Source organism: Cnephaeus nilssonii (genome assembly GCF_951640355.1).
Source record: "Cnephaeus nilssonii genome assembly, chromosome: 3".
Taxonomy (NCBI): domain Eukaryota; kingdom Metazoa; phylum Chordata; class Mammalia; order Chiroptera; family Vespertilionidae; genus Cnephaeus; species Cnephaeus nilssonii.
In genome coordinates this window covers 58,051,934-58,077,686 of record NC_137074.1, presented here as the reverse complement: position 1 = coordinate 58,077,686, position 25,753 = coordinate 58,051,934, and the positions used below count along the sequence as shown (strand labels likewise).

Here is a 25,753-nt window from a genome sequence, read left to right as displayed (position 1 = left end):
AGTCCCGCCCCCCAGCCTCCTGCCGGCCCAATCGTGGGCGTAGCGGAGTGATGGTTATTTGCATATTACCCTTTTATTAGGTAGGATGATATAACTGCTTAAAGCTCTGTAAGCTTTTTATAAAGCCCTGTTTAATTTCTTTTCTTCCTGTATATATTCTAGAATGCAAATAGTAACTCTTACTTAGTTATTCCAATGATTTACAACAATCATAATACATACTATTTATTGGGTACTTACTATGTTTTGACATTATAGTAGGTGCTATACATATATTCTAATCCCCACAATTATTCAGTAGGATTAGTACTATTACCTCCATTTTTATATGAGAAAATTTAGGGTAAAACCACTAACAAAATATCTATTCCTTTTAGTCACTCTGGGGAGTTAATATCTGGTGAACTTGGAGTTACTTAATTTGTCACTTTTCTCTGATTCCAAAGAGTTTCTAAAATTTAAATCTTTATTGTTTTTTGAAGAATCTTTGATGATTTTCATGTGTTGTTAAGAAATAAATTACAGCTATATCTGTATAATCATAATAGAATTGATCTGGCACACTTAGGTCATTGAAGAAAGGATGTGGAAAAGTGAGCAATAATAAATCTGCGGTCATTATCAGGTCATGTCATATTTTACCATGACATAATCACATTCAACAATGATCTAAGTTAAAGTAGGAAATATAAAAGAAATATGCCAGATATCAGAGTAGAATAAATTTAAAGTCATATTAACAGAGCACAGAACTCTTTAACAGTATGCTCTTAGACTCATAATGATCTGTTATTGATTACCCTAGGTCCATGGTCGGCAAACAGCGGCTCACGAGCCACATTGCGGCTCTTTGGCCCCTTGAGTGTGGCTCTTCCACAAAATACCACGGCCTGGGAGAGTCTATTTTGAAGAAGTGGCATTAGAAGAAGTTAAGTTTAAAAAATTTGGCTCTCAAAAGAAATTTCAATTGTTGTACTGTTGATATTTGGCTCTGTTGACTAATGAGTTTGCCGACCACTGCCCTAGGTAACCAGATAAATGAGACCTAAAAGTGAACTTGGTTTTCCTAGTAGGTCAGTTTTCTGTATGCTAGCTATCACTAGAAAGAGTTTTCTTATAAATCTGTACTTTTTGTAGGAGATTTTATGTCAAAAGAAAATTTTAAATCAGGTATGTACTTTGCACTTCGGTTGAAGCAGGTTTATAGCATCAGCCTTGTGGCTTTGCAAATTGTTCTTTGTCTGTATAGGTAAAAGTTTAATTTCAAACTTTCAGAGGCCCAGATTTGGCAACAAATACCTAAGATAATACAGAATCCCATTGTTATGTGGGTCTATGTTCTTACACCTGATTTTTTTAAAAATCACGCCTCCTTTAGTAGAGTAAGTAGAAGAGAGAAAAGTAATCTTAAAGTAAAACAACTCAAAAGTTAAATGAATCTAAGCTAAACTCTAGAATATTAAGAGTGTATTACAGTATAATCTTAAATTTTTTCCAGTTTCTAACGGTATGGTATTTTAATGTTTATTTTTTAATTACTGTTTTAAATTGATTTAACAGATCCACAAAGACTCATCCAGGTCCAGTTGTACATTTAAGTGATAGCCCAAGAGATGAAGGGAAAGTGAGTATTACAGTGTTATTCTTGCATTTATTTTCCTCATTCTTAAATAAAGATATTTCTTGCTATTATTTAATGTCTAACATCTCTAGCACAGTTCATGGCATTCACTGTAATTTAAAATTAAAATACATTGATTGAAATGTTTGATAAACTAAAAATGATGAAGGTTTCATCAGAGAAGTGAAAAATAGAGAATAAAATAACTGATTATAAATATATGAAGAGAGAATTAGTGATCTGGAAGATAGAAGAAAATATCTAGACAAAAGCATGGTGAGATAAAAGGATGAAGAGCATTTGGGACATAGTAAAAATGTGTAACATATGTGTAACTAGAGTCACAGAAGAACAGACATAATGTGATAGCAGCAATATATGAAGAATGAATGAATGATAATTTTCTAACACTAATGACAGATATTGAAATCTAAGATGTACTGTAGACATAAAGCAGGCTTACCAAAATGTGAAGTTCACATATGCATATCAAAGACAAAGAGAAAAGTCTTAAAAGCAGTCACAGTATAGAAAAACAAAAAGGCGGTAAGACTAACAGCAGAGATCTCAACAGAAAAATTGGAAATGAGGACAATTGAGTGATAATGTCAAGATTCTGGGAGAAAAAAAAGCAACTGCTTACACAGAATTCTATACTCTACCAAAAAATTATTAAAAACATATGATGATATTATTGCAACTTAACATAATTTGCAAGAATTCATTAATAGAAAATGTACTCTAGTGAAAAAACTAAATGAGTTCTCTAAGAAAATAAAATTGATCCATTTTAAAAGAACAGAGAAGAAGAGTAAAGAACAACAAACATAGATAAATATAAGGGACTGTTTGATACAAATAATAGTAATGAATTCTGGGAGTGTAAATACAAGTTAAAAATAGGTCAAAAGTTGGTATAAAATCAAATGAATTCAAGTCCTAAGGTCCTTATAACTTCCAGAAAGTAGTACAAATACTAATTTATATTAAAGTTTGATGAGTCATGGAAATATTTTGTATTCTTGTGGTAATGCTAGAAAAATAAAAATATATTTCTAATGGATAAGTTAATGGAGTAGGACACTGCAATAATAAGTACTTAGAAAGGAAAAGAAATAGTAACACTAAACAGATGGCACAAACATAAAACAGGTATATTTGTTCTAAAGTATTTCAGCAATTATTTTAAATGTAAACAGATTAAATTGGCTAAAGGACAGTAATTTGCAGATGTGTCAAAACATACTGTTACAAGAGATGCACTTTAAACTTAAGGATATAGAAACATTTAATGTAAAAGGATCAAAAAAGATAGCATAGAAACCCTAAGCAAAGAAAACTAGTGATACTAATATCAGACAAAGTAAAATGTCTTAATTCAGGTGTTATAACAAAAAATACGATAGACAGGATGGCTTAAACAACAAACTTATTTCTCATAGTTTTGGAGGCTGGAAAGTCCAATATCAAGGCACCAGCAGACCTGGTATCTGTTGAGGGCCTGGTTTCTAGATGGTCATCTTCTCACTATGTCCTTATATGATAAAGAAGACAAGAGAGCTGTTGAGTCTTTTTTATAAGACCACTAATCCCATTTATAAAGGTTCCACTTTCATGACCTAATAACCTCCCAAAGGCCCCACTTCCTAATCCATCACCTTTAGAGTTAAGATTTCAAGATACAATTTTTAAGCGGACACAAACATTTTTATGTCATAAAATAAGACCTAAAAGCAAGAACTTTTTCTAAAGGGAAGATTTTGTAATACTCAATTCAACAGGAGAAGCAATAACCCTCAATTTGTATATGTCTAATAATATAGCTTCATATTGAATAGGCAGTACTTGCTTTGCATGGTACCATGTTAACTGAAAGATGCATAACTGAACCATGTTTTTGTTTTCCATGACTCCTTAGTGGGTGTGTGTAATTTGACAGAACTAAAAAATATAAAGCAAATTTGATAGAACTAAAATGAAAAATACCCAAATTCGCAAATGTAGTTGAAGATTTTAATACACCTCTCTGAGTCATTGAAAGAATAACCAAAATAATAATAATAATAGTTAGTGAGGACAAAGAAAATTTGAACATGATTAACTAATTCAACCTAATTGATGTGTGTAGTACATTATACCCAATATCTGCAGACTACACATTATTTTCTAAGTGTACCTGGAATATTTACTGAAGTTGTACATTTGTTGACCCATAAAACATGTTTCAATAAATTTCAGAGGATTAAAATAATGCACAATATATTGTGTTAACTACAGGATAATTTAGCAAGATAATCAAATATAAATAGGAAACCTCCTAACTGCTTAGTAATTAAGCACTATACTTCTGAATAACTTATATGTCAAAGAAATCAGTATTGAAATTAGAATATATTTTTAATTATACTAGAAATGTGATATAGCAAAACTTGTGGACAGTAGCTAAAGCTGTGCTTAGAGGAAATTTTATACATTTTTATTGAATTTGTTAAAAAGTGAAGAAAAGCTGAAAATCAATGATCTTAGTGTAAAGTTTGAAATACAGTGAATTCAATTCAAAGAAAGTAAAAGATAGATAATAATAAAGATGTGATGGTTAATTTTATGTGTTAACACAATTGAGTCATGGGATAACCAGAGATTTGGTCAAATATTATTCTGGATATTTCTGTGATGGTGTTTTTGAATGAGATTAATATTTAAATCAGTAGTCCAGTAAAATACATGGCCTCCCGAATGTGGATGGGCCTTCTCCTATCAGTTGCCTGAATAAAACAAAACAGCTGACCTTCCTCTATGGGAAGAGAATTCCTCCTGCCTTATTGCTTTCCAACTGGGACATCAGCTTTTTTCCTGCCTTCATACTTGATCTGAAACATCAGCTCTTCCTGGATCTCAAGCCTGCTGGCCTTCAGGTTGGAATTACACCATCAGTTCTCCTGGTTCTTCACTCAGATGGAACTATACTGCTGGCTTTCTGGGTCTCCAGTTTGCCAGCTCACCCTGCAGATCTTGGGACTTGTCAGCCTCAATAATCATGTGAGCTAGTTCCTTATAATAATCTCTTTCTGTATATACATCCTACAGGTTCTATTTCTCTGGAGAACTCTGACTAATACAAAATATGAGAACAGATATTAAAATAAATAGAAAAAAAACGTAGTACATTAGTAACATCAAAAGTTGATTTTGTGAAAATACTAATAAAATTGATGCATCTCTGGCAAGCTGATCAAGAATTGAAGAAAAAAGCCGAAACCGGTTTGGCTCAGTGGATAGAGCGTCAGCCTGTGGACTGAAGGGTCCCGGGTTCGATTCCAGTCAAGGGCATGTACCTTGGTTGCGGGCACATCCCCAGTAGGGGGTGTGCAGGAGGCAGCTGATCGATGTTTCTCTCTCATTGATGTTTCTAACTCTCTGTCCCTCTCTCTTCCTCTCTGTAAAAAATCAAAAAGAAAAAAAAAAGAATTGAAGAAAAAAGTACAAACACAACCAATTTGCGTTCATCTCAGAAACACAAAGGTGTTTTAACTTTTCATAGTCAATATCATATCCATATTAACAGAAATAAGGAGAAAATGTATTACAATAAAAAGAAGCATTTGATTTAATTTAACTTCCCTTCATGATAAATAAAATTATCTTGTAACATTAGGAAAAGAAAAGTAATTAATATGAACTTCATTTATTTACCCAAAAGTATGAAAATATCCTCCTTAATGGTGAGTTAATGTTTTCCTCCTGTAATAAGAAATGATAAAAGATGCTGACTATATACATCTTTTATTTAACATAGTGCAGCTATTGACAATATTAGTTGTTTAAGGTGAGAAGGAATTGAAGCTCTCATGCAGTTTTTGGAAATGAAAACTGGTATAATTAATTTGGAAATCTGCTTGGCACTATTAATTAAAGTTAAACATACTCTTACCCCATGAATAAATATGGATAAGTATATATCTGATAGAAATGCATATATGTGTTCACCAAAAGGCATTTATAAGTTTGTTCATAACAACATTTAAATTATCTGTAAGATGAATAAATTGTGGGGATAGTTACCTTTAGAGAAAGAGGATGAGGATATTGACTAGGTAAGGTTGTGAAATAGGCTTCTGAGTGTCTTGCATTGTTTTTCTTCTATTTCTTGTTTTTCCATTGTGTTTCTTGACTTGGTAGTATTTTCTTGAGTATGTTCACTTCATCATAATTCATTAAAGACACATCTATAACTTGTGTACTTTTCTCTGTACTTCAATAAATATATTTATTAAAATATTAGAGGCCCAGTGCATGGATTCATGCACCGGTGGGGTCCCTCGGCCTGGCCTGTGCCCTCTTGCAATCTGGGACCCCTCGGGGGATGTTGGATAGCTGGTTTTGGCCGGATCCCTGCAGGCCTGGTCCAGACAGGAGGGAGCCCAATCCTGTGCATTGAGTGTCTGTCCCCTGGTGGTCAGTGCACATCATAGCAAACAGTTGAGCAGCCTTAGTATATCATTAGCATATTATGCTTTGATTGGTTGAATGGATGACCGTATGACAGGACATTTAGCATATTAGGCTTTTATTATATAGGATTCCTGACAAAAAAAAGTATAAAAATGAATTAACACACACTTCCTTATGTATATATGTGTGTATATGTTAAATATATAGAATCCAAGATCTCATTTAATGGGGGAAACACTAGAGGCATTGGCACTAAAGTCAGGAAGAAAGCAAGGATGCTTTCTCTTCCTCTCCACTATTTTTAATGGATTTTTTTGTAATGTGTTTAGATACATACAAAAAAAGGAATAAAATTTGGAAAGGAAGAAATAAAATAGTCCCTATTTTAGGTTATATGGTAATATACCTGGAATTCCTGTTAAAATCAACATTAAAATGAATACAAACAGTGAAAGAATTTAGAGGGTAACATACTAAAATCCAACCATAGAAACAGTACCCTCTTAGAAGAGATAATTAAGAGATCTCATAAAACAGCAACCAAAAATTCAAAATAATTAGCTATAAAATTAACAAGAAAATCTATGCATGGAAGACTTTCCAACTTCCTGAAGATACAGAAGTGTACTTGAATAAGTGAAAAGTATTCTTTGCTCTTGTTAAAAGGACTCATTTTTTCTTCTATTTCCTGAAATTTGGTATTTAAATGTTTTTTTCTAAAGTCAAATGATTATATCAGTAAACAATTAAAATTGTCTCTTTATATATGTTTGTAAAACTATACATTTCTCTGTTGACAAATATTTACCTGTGTCCCATAATTTTCAATATGAGGTATTTGTATTTAATTTCATAATGATTTCTTTTTTACCATTAATTATTTAGGAGCATATTTTTTAGTTTCCAAAATATTTTTGTCAGTGACTTCTAATTATTTTGATACTTTGGTATGTGTTTTTGTGTGTGTTTTTTTAAATCCTCACTTGAGGATATTTTTTCCATTGCTTTTTAAAATACTTTTTTTTTAATTGATTTCAGAGAAGAAGGGAGAGGGAAAGGAGAGAGAGATCGAAACATCATCATTGAGAGGGAATCATTGATGGGCTGCCTCCTGCACGCCCCCTACTGGGGATCGAGCCCGAAACCTGGGCATGTGTCCTGACTGGGAATTAAACCATGACCTCCTGGTTCATAGGGAGACACTCAGCCAGTGAGCCACACCAGGCAGGGTCCATTGCTTTTCAGAGAGTGGAAGGGAGGGAGGAGAGAGGAGGAGGAGGAGAGAGAAACATCAATGTGAGAGAGACACATCAATTAGTTATCTCTTGCATTCACCTGGACTGGGGCCAGTGATCCAACCTGCAACTCAGGTATGTGCCCTTGACCAGGAATCGAACCCATGACCCTTCAGTAAGTGGGCTGATGCTGTACCCACTTGAGTCACACTGGTCAGGGCTGATGTTTAATAATTAACATACATTTATGAGATAATCTATTTTCCTCAAATAGTGTTCCAGGTTCTGATGATGTAGTAGTGAAGAATTCACCCCACTTCTGTGCCTTTATGGTACTTACATTCTATTATGGGAGGTATATTTTTAAATTTTATATATACACACACACACATACACACACACATACATATAACATATAAATATATAAATATATGTAATACTCTATAGTTTTATGTTTTGGTGTGGTCACACATGTTGCAGAGTGATCTTGCTTTTGTCTTGATCCATCTTTGTCACAGAATGACCTTGTCTGATATCTCCTGGATGTCAGGGGCTGCTTTTCTCTATCTCAGTTGTCTAAATGATTCCAATGTTTTTTTTACATTTCCTGTATTATAATATTGTATAATTATCTCAATTTATGACATTTTGAGGTTCAATATTTTATATTTTGTAATTTTTACTGAAGCTATTGCTAATAATGTTTTACAACCTCCATTTTCAGATACTTACTTTGAAAAAATGTATTAGCATTTTAGAATACTATTTTATTAAATCTTTGGGCTCAGATTATGAAAGGTTATATTATTCACTAGAGGCCTGGTGCATGAAATTCATGCACTGGGGATGGGGGTCCCCTCCGCCTGGCCTGCGCCCTCTCGTAGTCAGGCAGTCGGACATCCTTAGCGTTGCCATGGAGGCAGGAGAGGCTCCTGCCACCGCCAGTACGCTTGCCAGCCATGAGCTTGGCTTCTGGCTGAGCAGCGCTTCCCCTGTGGGAGTACACTGACCACCAGGGGGCAGCTCCTGTGTTGAGTGTCTGCCCTGGGTGGTCAGTGCACATCATAGTGACTGGTTGTCTGCTTTCAGGCCAAAACCGGCTCTATGACATCCCCCGAGGGGTCCCGAATTGTGAGAGGGCACAGGCCAGGCCGAGGGACTATACTGGTGCACAATCAGGGCTGGGGAGGGACACAGGAGGTTGGCCAGCTGGGGAGGGACCGCAAGAGGGCTCTAAGGCATGTTCAGCCCATCTTGCTCAGTCCCGATCGGCCAGACCCCAGCAGCAAGCTAACCTACTGGTTGACTGTCTGCCCCCTGGTGGTTAGTGCACATCATAGCAAGCGGTTGAGTGGCCTTAGCATATCATTAGCATATTACACTTTGATTGGTTGAATGGCCTACCGGTTGATCAGACACTTAGCATATTAGGCTTTTATTATATATGATTTTTTCACTTAAATCAGATTTTTAAAACTTTTTAGATATACAAATCTTATTTCCATATACTCTATAGGAATTTTTCTCATATACTACATAGGAATTGGTTTTATTATCCATCATTTTCTCTGGTGTAAACAAAATTTATTTGAAGTTAAAACACATCTTAGTACAATATGTATGATTTTATATAAATTTTATTTTAGGCCCCTGAACGGTTTGGCTCAGTGGATAGAGCGTTGGCCTGTGGACTAAAGGGTCCTAGGTTCAATTTCGGTCAAGGGCATATACCTTGGTTGGGGGCACATCCCAGTGGGGGGTGTGAAGGAGGCAGCTGATCGATGTTTCTCTCTCGTCGATGTTTTTAACTCTCCCTCTCCCTTCCTCTCTGTAAAAAATCAATAAAATATTAAAATATATTTAAAATTTTTTATTTTGGGAAATATTCTTTAAATTTACACTTTTTTATTATGTATTTTTTTATTGATTAAGCTATTACAAATGTATCATTATGCCCTTTAGTTTGTAAAGAAGCTCAATTGTTTTGTCAAATCAATTTTAAAATTTATTGTATGGTTTAAAAACAAAATAAGAATATGTTATAGCTTCAAAAATTAGCATACATTGCTTTCCTGACCTGATATATGAAATTTTATTTCCTGTTAAAACTACTAGCTGGTTTATTATTTTTTGTGTAAGTGATTAAGTCTCAGGATGCTATGTTGGAGTAGCTTATAACCAGCACTATATTTTCTAATTTACCACAGAGTTTTGTGGGGTTTTTTTGAATATTGAAACATCATACTATATAACAATTCTCATCAGAGAAATATTAATAGATTTCTAGAAAGTTATCTTAAGGCAAATCCATGGGCTATATTATTATTTCAACACTGGCCTATTTTTATCCTTCCTGTTTTTTCAACCAAGGATAGATTAAATTTAATGAAACATAAGCCCTCAGAATCATAGCAAAAATCAGCATGTCTAGGACTAGTTGAAACTTGAATATGATCTTATAATCATCTGTTCTCAGATTCTTTTATTTTAAAATGAAGAACATGTATTTTAATTGTCTTGTTTATTGATTTATAAACAAATATTAACCACTTTTAATGATTTGAATCTCTAGAATACCTTTGTGAACTTCTAAGTGTTCATAAATCTGAGTTTAAAATGCTATTATAAATCAAAGAAAAAAGAACTTGATATAGAGAAACTAGATGCCAAATTTGTGGCCACATTTTCAAGTGCATAGGACTGAATGGCATTATACATAATTTATTAAACTTACTTCATTTCATCCTTTATTTCATCTTTATTTTTTCTATCCCTTTTTTCTTTTGCTTCAATTTATTTTTTTGTTGTGTCATGTATTCTTACATATTTCCTCAATTTCTTTTTGGAATGAGGCAGATATAATTGGAAAATGTTTATATTGAAATAGCATATTTGCCAGTTTTTTAAAACATAGGAAGTCTATATTCAGAATCTGGAAAAATTAGTATTCTAAATAAAGTTATATTATACTAGAAGCCTGGTGCACGAAATTCGTGCACGGCGGGGGGTTGTCCCTCAGCCCAGCCTGTACCCTCTCCAATATGGGACCCCTTGAGGGATGTCCGACTGCCCGTTTAGGCCCGATCCCAGTGGGATTGGGCCTAAACGGGCAGTCGGACATCCCTCTCACAATCCAGGACTGCTGGCTCCCAACTGCTTGCCTGCCTGCCTTCCTGATTGCCCCTAACCACTTCTGCCTGCCAGCCTGATCACCCCCTAACCACTCCGCTGCCAGTCTGGTTGATGCTTAACTGCTCCCCTGCCAGCCTGTTTGCCCCCAACTTCCCTCCTCTGCCAGCCTGGTCACCCCTAACTGCCCTCTCCTGCAGGGTTGATCACCTCCAACTGCCCTCCCTTGCAAGCCTGGTCCCTCTCAACTGCCCTCCCTTGCAGGCCTGGTCCCTCACAACTGCCCTCCCTTGCAGGCCGGGTGCCTCCCAACTGCCCTCTCCTGCTGGCCATCTTGTAGTGGCCATCTTTTGTCCACATGGGGGCAGGATCTTTGACCACATGGGGGCAGCTATATTGTGTGTTGCAGTGATGATCAATCTGTATATTACTCTTTTATTAGATAGGATAGAGGCCTGGTGCACGGGTGGGGGCCAGCTGGTTTGCCCTGAAGGGTGTCACAGATAAGGGTGGGGGTCCCCTTGGGGTGTGGGGCGGCCTGAGCGAGGGGCCTGTGGTGGTTTGCAGGCCGGCCACGCTTCCTGGCAACCCAAGGGGAGGCCCTGGTATCTGGAATTTATTTTCCTTCTACAATTGAAACTTTGTAGCCTGGGGCGGCAGCCATTTCTGGGGCGGCAGCCATTTCTGTGGCAGTTAATTCACCTTCTACAATTGAAACTTTGTAGCCTTAAGCGGGTGAGCCCGGCCAGGGTGTGCGGAAAGCTTTGCTTCCCCTGTTGCCGCCAGCAACCCTGGCCTGCTCTCTCAAGCTCCATTCTGCCGCCATTTGTTTGAATTTGTTTACCTTCTATAATTGAAACTTTGTAGCTTGAGTGGAGGCTTAGGCCTGCAACGGCTATGGAAAGCTTGGCTTCCTCTGTTACCTGGGAAACCTGGCTCTCTGTGGCTGTAGCCATCTTGGATTGGGGTTAATTTGCATACTTGCCCTGATTGGCTGGTGGGCGTGGCTTATGTAGCGGAGTGATGGTTAATTTGCATATTACCATTTTATTGGAGAGGATAGCATGATTTCATTTTAATGTATTAACATTAAATTTTATTTGGAATAAGTTAAAATTAATGTTAGCATTACAAAATGATTGTTCTGTTTCCCAGCTGCTAATAGGTTATGAAAATGGTACTGTGGTATTCTGGGACTTGAAATCTAAAAGAGCAGAACTGAGACTTTATTATGATGAGGTAAGTGATTTCTCCTGAAATATTTGAAACAGTGTTATGACTGTCTGTTTTTTGCTTTTAAGCTCTGTATGTTACCAGTATTCTTATCATTGGGACACTGACTGATTCTGATTCAATGCCTCACACTTCCTGTTGGTATTTGCACAAGTTCCAACTCTGGGTTGTTTTTCTGAGTGGGAATTCTGCCTTGACTGCCCTTTATGGCATCTTATATACTTTAGTGCCTATTACCTGTACTGTATAGCCACCTTCATCTAAAGTTCTTTTCCTTTCTTTAGGCTGTGTGCTTTTGTCTTACCTCATTATCCTTACGGTCTCTAAAGACACTATTCACACAGAAAATTATTTTTATGTGTCATCAAATTTAAGTTGTTAAATTGAATAGTCTTATTTTCTAGTACTTGCTGCCTTAGAATAGAGATTTTGTACATAATAATGCCTAGTAGTAAGAGTTAGTAAGATCTTGAAGTTTTATTGTACGTAGTTGAGGCTGATTAGTGTTTCATTTAGGGAAAGCAATTAACTCCTATTTATAAAGGAATAGTCTCTGACTTTATACTTCAGATGTTCAGAGATTGACTCTAGGCCATTAATTATTTCCATCATCAGGAAAGGCTAATGTGAAGACAGTGAAGCTGGAGGCAAAGGTGAGAAAGAAAGGGGAATTGCCTCTTATAGCTGTGAAAATAAAGGTTAACATCTGTGCTTTCAATTAAAATTTTAAGATGGTAGAGTAGGGAGAGATAGGAGGAATATACAGGTCAACAATTGCTGTCTGGTTTCTCCCATGCTTATAGGGAAAGAGCGCAGAAGAATGTAAGATAACACTGATATAAATACAAAAATAATTTTTAAAAACATTTATAACTCTTCCTTTCTGTGCTCCCTCCAATCCCCTCTTAACAGTTTTTAAGTTTTGATACTTAAAGATAGCCAAAGATTTACAGTAATGTGGGCATGCTTGGTGAAAAATACTACAGCAAGTGATGTTATACAAATATACTCTTTATGATAAACTTTTGGGGCATCTTAAATCATAAAGAAGGATTTTCCTTATGTTAAATACACAGAATGAAAAGATAAGGATGGAAATTGTTCCCTCTCTCAAGACTAAGCAGCTAGATAAGAGTCTAAATACCATCTGGGAATTTAGCCAGTTGGAACTAGAGTAGAGCAGCTAAAAAGGAAATTCAGAGGAAAATGCTGAATCAGATAGTTTTCTTATGGCCTTGAACAGTGTAGAAGGAATGTTTCTAACCTTAAAAAACAAGCAAAAGTATTTACAATGAAATGTTTAAATAAGGATTAACTATGTTTAAGTAAGTCAGTAGACTACTGCACTCTACCTACTTTCTACCTAGAAATCATTTTAAATATTGATTTATATGACATATGTATCATTTCATTTGGTTTCTTACCTTTCTAGTGTCTTTTACTAACAAGATTATAATTTTAAGACATACAGTGGAACCTCGTTTCTGTGTTCTACATTTTTAAATTCTTTTTGAATTAGTTGTATTTTAGTAGAGCTTTAAAGTCCTTTTTAAGAAAAGGGTAGGGTATAAACAAATAATTACAAATTGAATATTTATTCATTAAGTCAGGTCAAATGCCACCTCTTCAATAATGCACTCTTTGACATCCTCCTCTCTAATAACAAGTTGCTTTTACATGTCTACTCTTCTATACCATATGTATACTTTTATAGTACTTACTTGTTTTGGTTTTGTGTTGTAGCTATTACTTTGATATGTCTTCTCCAGGAGGTAGAATTGACTGGGATAGGAAGAAGGGATGGGCCTGAGGGCACTTTCCCTGCCCCCACCACATGTAGAAAAGCAGTCTGAGAGAACGGAGGCTCATCCAAGTTAACAGGTAGAGGTGGCAAGAAGTGACATTTCCCTTCTCTGCCTAGTAATGAAGAGCAGGGTGAGAAAAAAACTCAAGTCCACAGTTTCATGTTATCTTTTCCACTTAATCAAATCTTATCTTTTGAAGTACAACTTATATCCTGTTTCCTTTATGATGTGTCTAATGATTACTCTAGCAGTCAGTTACCTGTAACTCTAATAATACTTACTGTTTGGAAGTTCATTTATGTCAGTCTTTCCTAGCTCACTGTTCTCTAAGTTCCCTTAAGGAGCGGATCCTGTTGTATATATCTGTTCAGCTTTTATGTCTACTAGAGCACCTACTTTATGCAAGAGACTGTGCTACCACTGGGAATAAATTTGGGAAAATGAAGTAATACTTTTTAATTTTCTTTCATAACTACAGAGTGAATCTGTAAATAAAAAAATTAATTCTTCTTACCTTAAATCAATTTAAATTTTTTATGTTAGAGGCAATATGGTACTACAATGATTGAATATGGGTTTTTTAGTTAGATAGACCTGAGCTTTGAGTTGTGTGACCTGAGCAAGTACCTCAATCTCTCTAGGCCTATTTTCCCATGTGTAAATTTGAAAAAATAATACTTTTTTATAGGATTAAATGAAATAATGTACATAAAGTACTTCCCATTGATCTGACTCATCATAAGAGATGGTGGCTCTTATGTAAATTGTTTTTTAAATTAGCTACTTTAAGTGGAACTAGCCCACTACCTTACCAGAAATCATCTTCAGATAACCTTTCTTTTACTTCTATGTAAACAATTTTTCAAAGAAACATTATAAGATACAGGGAGGATGTAGAATTGATAACAAGTTGTGGGATCTAATGATGTTAGAAAATTTACTTAACTTTTATTTATCTCAGGAGATGAGTTTTTGTACCCTTTTATAAGCCCATAAAGGGATGAATCAAAGATAGTATAATCTGGGTCAGAAAAATTATATATGTTTCTTAAGTGTTATTGCTATAATAATTTTATGTCAATAATTTTTCTTTGAAATATAGAATGATATAATATCAACTTTCTCTCACTCTACTTGTTTAATTGTTATTCCATAGGCTATTCATTCAATTGATTGGCATCATGAGGGCAGACAGTTCATGTGCAGCCATTCAGATGGTAGCTTGACTTTATGGAACCTGAAAAACCCAAGCCGTCCTTTCCAGATCACAATTCCACATGGTAAGATGTATGCTTTCAAAAGGAATAAACTATAGAATTATAGTGCTTTGATTTAAAGAGGTGGTATCAATGTGTTTGGTAGAAAGAAGCAATAGGACATAGCTTCTGATTCTAAATACCTCTTTTATACCTCATTCAGACCCCCCACATTATGTTCCAAACTTCCTGTCTATCCACTTTCCTACTTAGTAAGTGATACTTATATAGACCTTTCCAACCAAAAATTGGATAATGGATGGTTGATATATCTGCAACAGAGGAGATAATAAAGGATATTTGGCCAGTTTTTAAGTGTTAAGGAGAATGGCATTACCTAGATCTGACTTTCAGACCTAATTCCTATCTGTTGTTTTCTAGTTATTACATTTATTTCCATTTCTGCCATTTGGTTCCACTAAATTATGAGGACTGTGGTATTATTATAGGTTGTATTTATTTTATCTTCCTCATTGAAAAGCATACTTAGCATTTATGTTGGGCATGTCCACCTATCTTTGATTCAGATGACCATATTATTTTCAAGAATATTGGTGATCAGAATTCTATGTTTACCTCAAAGTGTTGATTGTTTCTTAGAATAGAGAGGTCAAAACCTACCATTTAACCGAACACATTCTATTTTATAGTTTCTGAGCATTTATAAAGTGTAGCATTTAGAAAACAGTGGTTTTTTAAAATAATGGATGACTTATAAATCACAATATGGAATTATTTCATCTTGTGTTAATCTGCCATGTTTTGTACCACAGCTGCATGTTCCATCTGCAGATGATTAATACATTTAATCTGAAGTGCTTTACTTAGAGATTACTTTAAATTTAGACACTTACATGAGATGCTTTATTTAAAGATTGCTGTGCCTGGGCTGGTTTGGCTCAGTGGATAGAGTGTCAGCCTGTGGACTGAAGGTTCGATTCCGGTCAAGGGCACATGCCTGGGTTACAGGCTCGATCCCCAGTAGGGGGCATGCAGGATGCAGCCAATCAATGATTCTCTCTCATCATTGATGGTTCTATCTCTTTTGCCCTCTCATTTTCTCTCTGAAATCAATAAAAATTAAAAATTAAAATAAAAAGATTGCTGTTATGGAAACTTTTGGATACATATTTGCTATACATCTACTCAGGTTTAATTATTTGTTTCTATGATAAGTTCTCCTCCCCATCAACTCTCCCCACCATTTTAACTTTTATTTGCAAATGTGTGATATGGCTTATTCATACATTTTCTATTTACTTACATTCTCACCAGTCAACTTTGATACAAGTTCTTTTTGGCTTGACTGGGTAACTGATACTTTCATATATTTTACCATATCTATATTTATTTTATCAGTTTGGGTTTTTCTATAATTCTGTTTTTAAAAGAAATGAAGTTCTGTTCACAAGTTGTTGGAAACATTAGCATCTGCATCTCTCATAACATATACATAAAATTAAATTCCTGCTGCCTCACTATAACATAGTGAAGCCAGTGTCAGTGATTTCAACAATAGAGGCCTCCATTGTCATATCTATCTATATTCTTTGGATTCAGTTTGTTTCCTTCTGGTTCAGCTATTTTTACTTTCTAAAATAAAAAATTTTCTCTAAGTACTACTTCAACTGTATCCTATAAATTTTATATTTAATTTCATTAATAATATGTAATTTTTGTTAATATTCAGTTTGAAGTATTTTCTAATCCCTATTATAATTCTCCTTTTTACCTATGAGTTAGACACGTGATTTGTCTATGGTATCTCATATTGTCATTTTTATATTTGTTTTGATTAATTTAGTAAAATTTAAGCTTCTAGGTGGTCAGTTATTTCTTTGGACCCTGACAATTAGTACAGTACTCTGAGCATAAGGAGTATCAATAAATGCAATTTTTTATTATGGTGTTTTATACACTATGACATTTAAGCTACTTCAATTACTGACAGGCAACAAATATAATTAAAGCAGAAATCCTTCACCCAAAAAATAATTTTGGAGTTGGAAATTGAAGTAAAACATTAATTAATTAGATATCTTTTCTATTAAAATTGGTGCATAATACTGATGTGTATTGGTTGAAAAATAGTAATTGCTTCCAGATGTATAAACAACTGTAAAATATACTGCTGTGGTTAATTAACGGCTTGGTGATTATTAAAGAAGCACTGGCTAAAAAAGACATCACTGTGTAAAGGATGGGTCTCTTTCCTGGCTCTTGCTGCCTTCAGTTCTCTTATTCCACTCATTACCCAAACCAGTAACCACTGACCAGATATTCCTCACCCCCCAAGACCACTGTTCAGTGTGAGTCTTGAGCCAGAGTTGTCTCTTTGTAAGGCATCACGATTTACATATTATGTCAGCAGTTACTTTTTACATATAATCTTTTTTAAATGAGAATGATTATGACCAATATTTTATTATTAGTTGCCTCCTTATTGACATAGGGTAAAAGAAAAAGCAATTTTAGAAAATATGCCATGGAGCAGATACAGCATGTTTTATGCTAATACCCTACCCTTTAAACATATTAAATATAACTATCTTGACATCCTATTTGGATTTGGCTGTGCCTTTCTAAAGCTATCCTGAAAACTTAAACATATATGCATGTAAACACCTACTTATAATAGGTATCTGTGTCTATAAACAATTGTGGCAATACAAGAATAAATAAGGGTACTTAAAATAAAAAATGTGTAAATCATCTAAAAATGTCAATTTTATTAAAATGAGACATAATATAAACAAAAACATAAATAGAAAGATAAGTAGTTAAGCAGAAGTAGTCCTAGCTGGTTTGGCTCAGTGGATAGAGCGTTGGCCTGTGGACTGAAGGGTCCTGAGTTTGATTCTGGTCAAAGGCACATACCTGGGTTGTACATCCCCAGTAGGGGTCATGCAGGAGGTAGCCAGTCAATGATTCTCTCTCATCATTATTGTTTCTAGCTCTCTCTCTCCCTCTCCTTTTCTCTCTGAAATCATTAAAAATATATTTTTAAAAATAATGCAGAAGTAGCTTTGTTTCCATTTCATACTTTCTGATTCTTTATTCAAAATCTTATAAAATCTAGCCCTGACCGGTTTGGCTCAGTGGATAGAGCATCGGCCTGTGGGCTCAAGGGTCCCAGGTTCGATTCTGGTCAGTGGCATGTACCTTGGTTGTGGGCACATCCCCAGTAGAGGGTATGCAGGAGGCAGCTGATTGATGTTTCTCTCTCATCGATGTTTCTAACTCTCTCTCCCTCTCCCTTCCTTTCTGTAAAAATTAATAAAATATATTTAAAAAACAAAAACAAAAAAATCTTATAAAATCTAAACAACATAATCTTTCCCCTACAAGAAACCACTATTTTTGTTGTATGCCAATAGAATACATCATTAAATTTACTTTTTAAAATCATGAAACATACTACCTGTGTTTATCATCTAATGAACTGTCCTTTAAATGAAGTTAATGAAAATGCAATGATATTGATAGTCTGTAAACTTTGAATAGCATGTTTTTTGCATATGAATGGGGTTTGCTTGTATTATAAAATGGATCTTCATAATAATACATTTCATTTTGTGCATAAATATATATGTGTGCTTTCAATGTAAAGATTGTTTATTTTATCTTGAAACTTAAATAATTAGCTCTGGCTGGTGTGGCTCAGTTGGTTGGAGTGTTGTCTGATACACCAAAAGGTCACAGGTTCAATTCCCAGTTAGGGCACAGATTTGATCTGGGTTGCAGATCTGATCTCAGGTCAGGGCATGTGTAGTAGGTGACAAATCAGTGTTTCACTTTCACATCAATGTTTCCTTTCTCTCTCTCTCTCTCTCTCTCTCTCTCTCTCTCTCTCTCTCTCTCTCTCTCTCTCTCTTCTCTCTTCTCTCTCGTTTCTCTCCCTCTCCCTTCCTTTCTCTCTAAAATCAATAAAATCATATCCTTGATTGAGGATTTTTTAAAAAAGGAACTTAAATAATTAAAATAACCTTACATAAGACTATACTTATACATGTAGATTGTAAAACAATATAAATTTGATAAGTTTACATATAACTTTATTGACTATATAGCAGTCAAGTATAAGGATTCAATAAATTGTTTACAAATTCAACAAAAATGTTAGGCTACATAGACATGTGTTTATCCTATTGGGAAAAACACATATTACATTATTATTTTCTTTATATTCCTTTAGTCACACTTTTTAATTCTCATGGACTAGTAGAATTTAAATCAGATTTAATAAAATTCTTTTTCTTTCTTTAGGAAAAAGTCAAAGAGAAGGAAGAAAATCTGAATCTTGTAAACCAATACTTAAAGTAGAATACAAGACCTGTAGAAACAGGTATGCACTTTTACTTTGGGGAATATGGGAAAATATGCAATAACAGAGACAAGAAAGGCAGATAACTTTTAATGTTGGTGTATTGTTTAAAGTTTTACATAATTATATTATCTGGCTGAATACTTTCCATTAACGATAACAGATTTCTTATTGTTTAATAAGCATATATATGATGATCATTATTATGAATACTAGTGATCTGGTGCATGGGTTTGTGCACATTGAAAGGAAATTAATTAGAAGGTGGCCAGCGGGGTGGGACTGGGCAAGATGGGCCAGACATGCACTAGAGCCAACCTCCCGAGGTCCCTTCCCGGCGGCCCCACCTGGGGTGGCACTGGGGCTCCAAAGGGGTCTGCAGAGTGAGTGGGGTCCCTCCAAGCAGGCGGGGTCCCTCAGCCTGGCCTGCGGGGATCAGACCGAAATGGGCTCTTCAACATCCCCCGAGGGGTCCCGAAGTGTGAGAGGGACTCTGCAAAGTTGCTGTCATACAGGGTGTGGAATGCAAATGCAAGTGTGCAGTAAACCAGATTCAGGGCCAACAGTGCCCCAGCAACAACTTAACACACGGCCAACGGTGGAATCGCGTGGCCCTGCAAGGAATCGGGTTCCCTCCTCTCTGGTTTCAGGGTGCGTCACCCGAGAACCGCCGCTGCCAAGTCACTGCAGCTCAGCAGCTCCTGTGTTGAGTGTCTGCCCCCTGGTGGTCATTGTGCATCATAGTGACCAATCGGACGGAGGGAGGGACACTTAGCATATTAGCCTTTTATATGTAGATAGATTACAAATAACAACTTAATTATTTTAATTTTTTATGAATAGTCAGATGAGTATTATATACATTAATTTTAACAATGTAGGGCTTTTGGCTAGGTACATTACAAGTAGCAGTCATTTAGCATTATTAAGAAGAGCTATTTACCTATTGGTATTGCACATGAAATAAGTAAGTACATAACCAAGCCTCTGTACTTTAGGTTTTTATACTCTGAAATTGGAAAGATTATTGTTTGTTTAAAAGATAACCAGTAATGTTCATTAGCATAATAAAATAGTATTAAATTTTAATATATAGAAAATTAAAGAATACTTAAAATTCTCTTGTGTATATATAGCAGCCATATCCTATACATCAACAATGTTCTTTTTACTTGCAATAATTTTTAGTGGCAATATATTCATCCAGAATTACCATAATTCCAAATCTTGCTTAAACTTTAATTTTATTTTTACTCTAAATTGGATAATCCTATCTTGTGTTACTTATATGCTCACACTAGAATGTTTTCTTGGCATCATAGGTACATTTAATGTTTGTTTATACCTACTATTATAAAGACTTAATAGTATAAAAATTGTGGTAATTTTAACCAGTTAGCTTATGTATATATATTTTATTTATATATATAAAGCTTCTATAAAACATCCTATCTAATAATAGACAAATATGCAAATTGACCATACCTCCGACACACCCACAAGCCACACCCACCATCCAATCAGAGCGAGTATGCAAATTAACCCAAACCAAGATGGCTACAGCCACAGAGAGCAAGGTTTCTTAGGTAACAGAGGAAACCAAGCTTTCTGCCTGCCCTGGCCAGGCCTAAGCCTCCACTCAAGCTACAAAGTTTCAATTATAGAAGGTAAACAAATTCAAACAAATGGCGGCAGAATGGAGCTTGAGAGAGCAGGCCAGGGTTGCTGGCGGCAACAGGGGAAGCAAAGCTTTCTGCACACCCTGGCCGGGCACACCCGCTTAAGGCAACAAAGTTTCAATTATAACCTCAACACAAATGGCTGCAGCCTCGGAGGGAGCCCCAGGCTTGGCTCCGCTCCAGGCTACAAAGTTTTAATTGTAGAAGGAAAATAAATTCCAGATACCAGGGCCTCTGCTTGGGTTGCCAGAGGGCGTGGACCGCCTGCAAACCACCACAGGCCCCTTGCTCAGGCTGCCCTACGCCCCAAGGGAACCCCACCCTGATCAGGGACATCCTTCAGGGCAAACCAGCTGGCCCCCACCCCTGTACCAGGCCTCTATCCTATCTAATAAAAGAGTAATCTGCAGATTGATCATCAGTGCAACACACAATATCGCTGCCCCCATGTGGTCAAAGATCCTGCCCCCATGTGGACACAAGATGGCCACCACAAGATGGCCAGCAGGAGAGGGCAGTTGGGAGGCACCCGGCCTGCAAGGGAGGGCAGTTGAGAGGGACCAAGCCTGCAAGGGAGGGCAGTTGTAGGTGATCAACCCTGCAGGAGAGGGCAGTTAGGGGTAACCAGGCCGGCAGAGGAGGGAAGTTGGGGGCAAACAGGCTGGCAGCAAAGTGGTTAGGGGGTGATCAGGCTGGCAGGCAGAAGTGGTTAGGGGCAATCAGGAAGGCAGGCAGGCAAGCAGTTGGGAGCCAGCAGTCCTGGATTGTGAGAGGGATGTCCCTTGAGGGGTCCCATATTGGCGAGGGTACAGGCTGGGCTGAGGGACAACCCCCCTCCGTGCACGAATTTCATGCACCGGGCCTCTAGTCTATACTAATAAAAGGGTAACATGCAAATTAGTCATGACGCCCTCACAGTAACAACCAAACAGCAGGCATGGGTTAGTGAGGGACGACCAAACGACTGACCAGCAGGTTGTGTGGAGTGACCAGGCCAGCAGGGGGGCAGTGAGGGGCGACCAGGCCAGCGGAGGGGGCAGTGACAGGTGACCAGGCTGGCAGAGGGGGGACAGTGAGGGGCGACCAGGGCGGTGGGGGAGGCAGTTAGGGGTGACCAGGCTGGCAGGGGGGACAGTTAGGGGCAATCAGACTGGCAGGCAGAGGCAGTTAGGGGTGATCAGGCTGGTGGGGGGGGGCAGTTAGGGGCGATCAGGCAGGCAGGCAGGTGAACAGTTAGGAGCCAGCGCCCAGATTGTGAGAGGGATGTCCAACTTCCAGTTTCGGCCTGATTTCTGGGATCAGGCCGAAACCAGCAATCAGACCTCCCCTGAGGGGTCCTGGATTGGAGAGGGTGCAGGCTGGGCTGAGGGGACCTCCCTCCCCCGGGGCATGAATTTCGTGCACCGGGCCTCTAGTCCTATATAATAAAAGGGTAACATACAAATAGACCAAATGGTGGAATGACTGGTCACTATTATGCGCACTGACCACCAGGGGGCAGATGCTCAATGTAGGATTTGCCCCCTGGTGGTCAGTGCACTCCCACAGGGGTGCACCGCTCAGCTAGAAGCCGGGCTGACGGCTCACAGCTAGCAAGTGCAGCAGCAGTGGCGGGATCCTCTCCCGCCTCCGTGGCAGTGCTAAGGATGTCTGACTGCCGGCTTAGGCCTGCTCCCCGAGGGCTCCTGGATTGCAAAAGGGTGCAGGCCAGACTGAGGGACCGCCCCCTCCCCCCCAGTGCACAAATGTTGTGCACCAGTCCTCTAGTATGTGTATACTTGTGCAATTTGTTTGGTGTACTAAAATGAAAGAGAATACTGGCTGATTTTGAATCTGTTATGGTCTAGTAGCAGAAGTAAGGCCATAAACTTGTGCTTTCCATATAACAGGTGAAGTGCTTTTAGAGGAATATGCTATGAGAGCATAGCAAAAGAGTACCTAAACCTGCCAAGAGGGAGTGGGGAGAATAGTGAAGAGAGAAATCAGTGAATTTCTTCTTGGCTTTCCTTTTGAAATCCTGAGATTGTACTAAAAAGGGAAGATAGGATGACAGGCAAAGGGAGAAAAAGGGTGAAGATGGAGATCAAGAATTCAAATCAAGGTAGTGTAAAGTAATGATTAAGATCATTGGCTTATAGAGTAAGATATCTATATGACCTTGAAATTTTTAATTGACTTTGATTTACTTGTGATGTTTATGAAAATTAATGAAATTATGCATGAAATTTGTAATGTCATAAGTTTTATGAATGGCACATAGTGGATTTCTTAAAAACAAATTATTACTGTCATCATTATAGACATCCCATTTCTAAACTATTCAACTGCTCCTAAATTAACGATTTGTTCTAGTAATGGTAATCCAACTTTGTGTAGAAGTAATTCTTCAGATTTCTAATGTAAAATAATTACATATGTATTGTTAATCATAATTATTATCATCCTACTTATTGTATAGTTAAGTACATTGTTACTATATTAGAAAAGGAGACTAAAAAGCAGAGGAGCACTGATATTAAGAGTTCTGAGATGTATTGAAATAGAAAAATGGGCCATAGTGTGGACATTGGACATGGAAATAAATAGCTATCTATCCACTCCCATCCTATATAATAAAAGGCTAATATGCAAATTGACCAAGCGGCACACTGACCACCAGGGGGCAGACGCTCAACACAGGAGCTTCCCCCTGGTGGTCAGTGCGGTCCCACTGGGGGAGCACTGCTCAGCCAGAAGCCGGGCTCACGGCTGGCGAGTGCAGTGGCGGTGGCGGGAGGCTCTCTCGCTTCCATGGCAGTGCTAAGGATGTCTATGGGGTGCAGGCCTAAGCCATCAGTCGGACATCCCCCAAGGGCTCCCGGACTGTGAGAGGGCGCAGACTGGGTTGAGGGGAACCCCCCCTCCCCAGTGCACAAATTTCATGCACCGGGCCTCTAGTTCTGGTATAAAGTAGAAACTTTGTGAAATAAAAAATTGGGATGGCTGTGACAAGAGCAGGAACTTTAAGAAGAGCTCTACTACTTATGCTGCAGCAATAGGGCCTTTAAAGGACTGCATAGGTAGCAGATGTAAGGAGTATATTTTCTGCCTATTTTAATCTGAAACCAGCCTGTTCACAGACTTGCTTTACATTTCTAGGGATGAATAATCATTCTGCTCAGAAATTGTTGGTCTCCAATCACCAATTTCCCTACTGGCACTCCAGCCATAATGGCCTCTAGGCATAATAATTTTATACCCTTCAAAAATAGGAATATTGATCTCTGTAATGCTACTATTATCAGGTTCTCTATGGTTAAATAAAAATTACTTTCTGCTACTGTTTTAATCCCTTCCTTTTATGGCCACCTATTGATAGACTTCATGTGTAGTTAAGTTCTCCAGGCCCAGTATACCCATCTGTTAAGTAGGAATAATAATAGTAGCTCTCTCATTGGGGTATTATAAGGATTAAATTTTAAAAATACATGTCAAGTTCTTCACGCAATACCTGAACATCATAAATACTTAATGAATGTTATAATTGAATAAATATTATATTATGTTACACAATTTATTGTTAATCCTGTTGCCTTCATTGAGGCAACATGTTAATGCTTTTTTCTTTATTATATTTCAAATTATACAGTTAAATATTTTTATTTTGGTGTAGGTCTATGGATTTTAACATATGTATAAATTCTCAAAATCACCATCACAATAAGAATACATAGCATTTCCCACTCCCAAAACTCTCATGCTATCCCTTATATAGTCACACCTTTCCCCAACTCCTAACTGCTGGCAACCACTGATCTGTTCTCCATCTCTGTGGTTTTAGCTTTTCAAGATGTCATATAAATGCATTTATATATTATGTAACCTTTTGCATCTAGCTTTTTTTTTAATTGATCTTAGAGAAAGAGGAAGATAGAGAGAAACATCAATGTGAGAGTGAAACATCGATTGGTTGCCTTCCGTATGTGTCACGACCAGGGATTGAACCCGAAACCTGGATATGTGCCCTGATCAGAATCAAGCCCAAGACCTTTCAGTGTATGGGATGATGCTCCAACCAACTGAGCCATACTGACCAGGGGAGCCTAGCTGCTTTCACCAACATAATACCTTTGAAATTTACCCAAGTTGTGTGCATTGATAATTTTTAAGTTTTATTAATGTTTTCCTTATGTATAAAAACACTGTAAATTATATAAATTTTAATTTCCTTTATAATAACCCAGGATGCATTTGTATTAGTAAAAGAAGATATTTACTAGTATGGTACAGCATTTACCAAATGTGTCCCTTTTAATCACTGATTGTATTCATGGAAGAAAGGAATCTGTAATCAAATAAATTTAAGAAATTTGAGAAATTCTGGGTTATATAAAAGTAAATTGGATTCTTTATGATTTCTCAGAATCTTTAACATATGGCATGAATTATAAAATTTCAAAGGGCAGATATGGTTTGCAAGTGTCAAATTATTAACTTTTTTTTTTTTGCCAAATATCTATTAAGTTGTATTCTACAGTTTGAGAAACATTAGACTAAAAATGAAAAACATGGACTTTGGAGTCTGGATTTGAATCTTTGTCCTTCCATGCACTAGCTACTTTAAGCTAACAAGTCATTTAATCTGCATTAATCCCAGACTCCTCATCTATAAAATGGAGCTGATAATACTTTCCTCATTAGGGCTGAGAATTATAGAGTTTTGAGGATTACATAAATTTTACTTTATATGTACACACAGCACAGTATATGCCGATATATTACCAACTAGAGGCCTGGTACATGAAATTAGTGCATGGGTAGGGTCCCTAGACCGGGCCGGTAATCAGGGACGATGTGTGGGGCCACTGGTGGGGCAATTGGGGGCCCCCGCTGGCACCTGGCCCTGCGCCCCCCCCCCCCCCCCGCTGCTGCCACTGGTCGCCTCCCTCTGTGGGGTGACCAGCGGGGCGATCGGGGGGGCCCCACTGGCACCCACCATGCCTTGCCTGGGGCCTGCGGGCTGGGGGCAGCTCCTGCATT

General features: G+C 37.2%; 1 protein-coding gene across 1 annotated transcript in view; it reads left to right on the top strand.

The window, feature by feature from the left end:
- Positions 1–25,753, top strand: part of STXBP5L (syntaxin binding protein 5L) — a gene marked incomplete at its 3' end in the record, with an annotated part of 214,250 nt that overhangs the window by 59,728 nt on the left and 128,769 nt on the right. Inside the window, exons 7-10 of the mRNA XM_079766307.1 lie at positions 1,561–1,624; positions 11,593–11,676; positions 14,632–14,755; positions 18,998–19,076. Of these exons, the coding sequence (XP_079622433.1) occupies positions 1,561–1,624; positions 11,593–11,676; positions 14,632–14,755; positions 18,998–19,076 (351 nt within the window). The remainder of the gene's footprint in view (positions 1–1,560; positions 1,625–11,592; positions 11,677–14,631; positions 14,756–18,997; positions 19,077–25,753) is intronic.